The sequence below is a fragment of the Parasteatoda tepidariorum genome, chromosome 4, assembly GCF_043381705.1.
Source record: "Parasteatoda tepidariorum isolate YZ-2023 chromosome 4, CAS_Ptep_4.0, whole genome shotgun sequence".
Lineage (NCBI taxonomy): Eukaryota > Metazoa > Arthropoda > Arachnida > Araneae > Theridiidae > Parasteatoda > Parasteatoda tepidariorum.
Window position 1 is genome coordinate 57544893 of NC_092207.1, and position 6000 is coordinate 57550892.

Sequence of the window (6000 nt, forward strand, 5' to 3'; positions counted from 1 at the left end):
ATAAATGTTTAAAAAATAAAGTAAAATAAATATCATTTTCTGGTAATGGAATTGATATAAAAGGGAGTATAATAATGTATTGGTTTCCGAAAAGAAGTAGTTTTTTTAGTTGTTGTTTAAGATAGATGTTTAAAAAATAAAGCTATCTCTCATAATAATTTGTCATCGATTTTCAAACTTTTTTTCACTATTTTAGATGAAACGCATAATTTAGAACTTGAACGTTTTGTGGCAAACTATCCAATTAGTAATAATTTTAAAAAGAAAGTTATTTCAGAAAATTATTTTGAAGGAAAATAAGTTTAAAAAAAAAAAGCCAAGACTTCAGGAGATCTAATTTTTTTGAAAAGGAAGAAGAACCGCCGTAGAAATTTTTTTAGTTGTTAATAGTTAATGACCTCCCCCACCCCAGGTTGATAACAATTCCTGAATCAGTTCCAAACATCCCCCTTTTTTTTAGAAGGGGGTTATAATTATTGCAATGTTGTTAAACCCTTTGAGTAATATCATTTTATTTATAAGGAAGCTTTATATGAAAGTTTGTTTTATTTATAAACCTAAACTAAATTACGGGGCCGGGATAACGTGGTTGGCAGGGCACTGGACTCGCGTTCGTGATTACTGTAGTTTGAATCTAGCCGGGCAAAGACTTCTCTTGTAGAAAAACTGGTGCATGTTAAAACTGACGAGTCACAAAGTCCTGCATGTTCAAATGACAAATTATATCTCTGGGGGTACTGAATAGGTGAAAGAGCGTTCTCTGGCTCAGGTCAAAATCACGATCTGTGGATGAATGAGTCCGCCCTATAAACGGGTGTGAAGTATAGGTGTGGTAGAAGTCAAATTCTTGGCTGTAGATGGCGCCACTGAAAACAAGAAGAATCACATCCCTTGCTTTAAGGGCCTTTGAGAACAACAACAACTAAATGATGGCTTTTTGTTCAGATGCTTAAAAAAACTTGAGGATTAGGAATGTCTTCCAATTTTGTGCTTTTAAAGATGTTGTGGGGAAAGGCCATCAGACAATGCCAACCTTCATCTATCAAAAGGTACCTCATGATTGAATCAAGTTAGCATGTCTTATATACTAGTGAATTGATATTTAATAATCGTAGTGGTAGTTACGCCACAATGTGATTTTAATAATACTTTGTTTAAGTAATTATACAATTTTATTATATCGGCATCTTGGAGTAGAAGGCAATCACTCATTCAATATAATTATTTTTTAAAAAAGGGATAATATCTTATTTGACAGCAATTTTTTGTTTAATTAATTGTAATTCCCTGCAATTGTATCAAATTTCATAATTCTTATTTTTAATACAAAATGTAACACTTTTTAATTTCATTCTATTTATTTTACATCAAAATAAATAAAATTGAGAATAACTCATGAGTTATTAGAAAATTTCATTTAATAAAGAATTTTGGGATTGTCTTTAATTATAATTCAAGGAGTACATAATAAATTGGGATAATATTTAAAAGATTATTAGAGATGATTAAAGAAAAACTCAAGTTTTTTATTGATATTTTTTATTGGCAGGTTTCATTAAGGATGCAAAAAATAATACAGTTATCGCAACATACATTCTGAACATAAATTTTTAGACAAGACTTAACAACGCCGACAGCAAATGCATCAACGCAACATAAAATTAATCACTGAGATCTAGGAACCGGAAAAGTTTTAAGAGATTTTTCCTTATTGTTGGAAAATTGTGAATGGTGCATTTGGTTGTTGAACGAATCCAGTGTGGAAACGGAATTGTGGCTGCTGGGCCCCTTCAAATTGTCCTTTTTGTGGACCACTTTGAGATACGACTTGTTGACCTTGATGGGCTAGGAAAAAAACTAAGGGCTGAGAGCCACTTTGAGAAAAATAATGTGGGCCCGATGTTCCTTTGAATTGTTGCTGTGGTTGAGGCGATTGCGCTGGTGTTTGCTGCACGAATGAGCTTTGGAATTGTTGCTGTGGATGCGCAGACGAGCTTCGGTCCAATGGGCTGCGGAATTGTTGCTGAGATTTAGACATCTGTGCTGACGCAAACTGCACAAACGAGCTTTCCGCTGGAGAAGTGTGGGAAAGAGGTGTTGAAGCCGTTTGTTGCACAAAATGAGCTACAGATTGAGGTGCAGATGTTTGCTTATGCTCTTTGTCAGCAAAATGAAATTTTTTCTTTTCCTCTGTTGCACCAAGCGTGAAAAATGCAGAAGAAGCTGTTGGTTTCTTAGTATCAGCAGCTTTCATAGATGATGTATCTTTAGTAATTGCAGTTTCAGCACCCAATCGCTTGAAATCATGGTGTTGCTTCATAACATGGCTCTCTTGTGCCTTATGAACAGTAGCAAATTCCTGCTGCGATCCATGTGCCGTGAAAGATTGCTGCTGAATGCTGCTGGTGGCAGGTGCAACGAAGCTTTTACTGGCTTGCGCAGCACGGTATGTTGATGGTAGAGGATTCGTGTAAAATTGCGCGCTTGCTGGACTTTTGCTTTCAATACCCGGTTCATTAGTCTTGATTTGCGCTCTGTAGCCATTTTCATCAGCAACGTATTCTACAATTCGCTCAATTCCAAAGGCGTCTTTGTACCCGTAACGTCCCTCTATTTTTCCTTTGCCATCACTTGTCTCTGATCTGAACTGAGACGTTCCGTTCTCATCTTTAGTATTGAATTCAAAATTATAAGGTGATGGTGGGCTCTGAAAAATAAAAGTTTAAATTTACAAGACAGTATTTACAGCCATTATATTTCATGTTCGACTCGACAACGCCACTTATATTTCGGCATTCTTTTAAAACTTCTTTTTAAATATTAGCTCCAAAGCTCTGAACTTGAAGGAAAGCTTTTTCAATTAAAGTAGAGAGAGATTGTAGTAGAAGAGAGCGTTCAAGTTGAGACCTTTAGGTTAACATTGAACATTGTGCAAAGATTCCTGATTATAAAATAAAATTAAATTTAAGAAAAAAAAACATGACAAAAACGTAAAATTTAACATTTATGATTAAAATGACGGGATAACTTATGATAATGCTTGTGATATATGAAACCATGCTATTATTGAGAATGTATTAAAATTATAGTTTACTTTGAGATTTTCATGTATAGTTAAATAAAATTTGAACTTACTAAATATAAATATTTCCCATGTTTTCCGATTTTAGTTTACGATATTTTAAACAAGCATAAAACAACGTATAAAAATAAACATGAAACAATTAAGCATTTTTCTAGACATAAACAGCGGTATAAATGTATACCATCCGGAAATGATTTTGTATGCATTTTCACACTCAGGAAACGATAATTTAATTGTTTTTGTTTCTACTCTGTAGCAAAGTGATTACCAGCTTTATATTTTTGTATTTGTTTGTTTTACGTTAATTTTCGGCTCTAAAATAGTGAATTGTTAAAAAATTAGATTTAAGTAGAGACGAGAGAATTCTTTAGCATATCAATAGAATTTTAGTGATACAATCTTTTTTAACATATTATTAAAATGTGTATTAATACTTAGCTATTAGAACTATCACACAATATTTTTTTAATTATTAGAACTAACATTAAACAACTAAGATAGTTAAATACATAATCTCAAGAATATGAACTGGCAAAATATAAAATATTACTTGATAAAAAAAAACTCTTGCCTTCAGAAATATGCAAATGCAAATAAAAATCAATATGCTTCATGAATAATAAGGACGTGGATGAGAAGGGACAAAAGTGTATATATATATCTTTATATATAAGAAGAGAGTGGAATGATAACACATAGCCAATCACAGAAGACTTCTGCTTAGTAACGCACAAAACAGCCAATCAAAATTGAGAATGCATGTATGAGAAAAGGTAATAATTTTTAATAATGCTGTTGAAAAATACAAAATGCAAACTGACCTCAAATAAAACTCAGAAGACTTCGAATCAAATAATTAAGAAAACTCTACTATTACGTTTATAAAAAGGAAGATTTATTAACTCAAAAACAAAATTATAACATCGCCATTCCAAGAAAAGAAAAAAAAGAAAGAAAAAAAAAATCTCACACTTGTTACGTAAAGCTATAAAAAGCCAGAACGATTATTTATGCAAACGATTATATATGATTATTATGAACTAAACTTTATGCAAACGATTGTTTATGACGTCATTAGATAAAAGTGTCATTAACGCAATATTATCCAGTGTTTATTAATAATTTTGAGTGGCATTGTAAAAAGATAGTTGTTCTAAGGTTTTATAATAAAATGTTTGCTTTGATAGAACGCAGTTGTTTATTTTAGAATTCCAATGTATTTTAATAGCTTTGATATAGAGTTATTGGAAGCACGAATCAACACTCTCCTAAAAAACTATTTACATTCCAAATTATCAAAATATGTTGAACAGAGTTTACTTTAAAATACTTATATCTCTTATGAAAAATGGATCGCCGTGAATATCTTAGGCGATATCAACAGTGGCATAGAGCTGAACATGATTTAGCTGCACAAAAATAACTGGAAAATAATCTTAGTGCTATCAATACGCGACGGCGGAATGTGCGGCGAAGAAATTAAAGTCAAGACGTTTAAATGAAACTAAAATATTTTGTCAGTTGACAGTATTGAAGTTAATTGAGCAATTACTTTGGCATACTCCGATAATGTAGATATCATCGCAAGATCTAGGACAGCACTGAGTGAAAAATTTTTGGCACTGGTAAAATCAGCTAGAAAAATTAACTTAAGAGTGAATGTAGAGAAAACAAAATATATGTGTTGTGGCACAAAGGAAACCATCCCTAAATTGTTTAAAATAGATTCTTTTAAATTTGAATCTGTAAAAAATTTTACTTATCTAGGATCAGAAATAAACTATCAAAATGACATCAATCCTGAAATTAGAAAAAGAATAATCGCAGCCAATCGCTGCTTCTATGGTTTAAGATCATTATTGAAATCTCACTTAATAAAAAGAAAGACTAAGATCTTACTTTATAAGGTATTAATCAAGTCAGTTTTGACTTATGCTTCAGAGACATGGACTTTAACAAAAAGGGAAGAAAAGTTATTAGCAACCTTCGAAAGGAAGATCCTACGAATCATCTTTGGCCCTATACTCGATAACAACAACTGGAGGAAAAGATATAATTTTGAAATATATAGGTTCTTTGATGGCGATGATATCATTAAATCTATTAAATTAAGTAGAATGATATGGGCCGGTCATGTAGTGAGAATGAGCCCAGAACGAACAGCATTGAGAGTCTCTAATGCAACCCCCTCCAATAAAAGGCCAAGAGGAAGGCCCAAAAAGAGATGGAAGGTGATGTAGATGAGGATTTTGCCATCCTAAAAGTAAAGAGCTGGAAAACAATTGCTGGGAGAAGGGCAGAATGGGAAAAGCTTCTGAGGAAGGCCCAGGCTCACAAAGGGCTGTCGTGCCAATGCTGATGATGAGCAATTACTTGCAATGGTATTTGTTTTTGAAATATTACTTACAATCAACTTATTAATATTACATGTTTTAATTTGTCTGTAATTCTTGTAAAGTTTTTTTTCATCAGGTTTTAATTATTTTTAGTTTAAAATTTAAATTACTGGGGGGGGGATACAGCACCATATAGGGAGCGTCTGGCATCCTATAAGATCAACAATGATTTGAGTTAGGCTCTACCAAGTGTGCTTCGGATAAGGAGATTTATCTCCGGCTAATGCCCTATAGTAATGTTGCTTCCTCGCTTTATATAAGTTTATAATATTGTTTGTATTGAAATTGCTTTATATAAGTTTATAATGTTGATAATAAGTTCCGCTGACATTTTACAATCCTATCATATTCTCTCTATGTGATGTTGGTGCAGAAAAATTGTCAGCTAATCTCCAGGAAAACGACTTTAAGTTTGTTCGCGAAGCGAACGAAAATGTAATCGCGCGTCAATTATCGGGGGTTGGCGAGCGATAGTGAGCAGGGGACCTCTTCCTCAATTATATATATATATATATATAT

General features: G+C 32.7%; 1 protein-coding gene across 1 annotated transcript in view; it reads right to left on the bottom strand.

Moving 5' to 3' along the window:
* Positions 1–1568: 1568 nt before the first annotated feature.
* LOC107437966 (ataxin-2 homolog) overlaps positions 1569–6000 on the bottom strand; it is a 9533-nt gene continuing 5101 nt past the window's right edge. Inside the window, exon 3 of the mRNA XM_016050118.3 lies at positions 1569–2707. Within this exon, the coding sequence (XP_015905604.2) occupies positions 1709–2707 (999 nt within the window). The 3' untranslated portion in view covers positions 1569–1708. The remainder of the gene's footprint in view (positions 2708–6000) is intronic.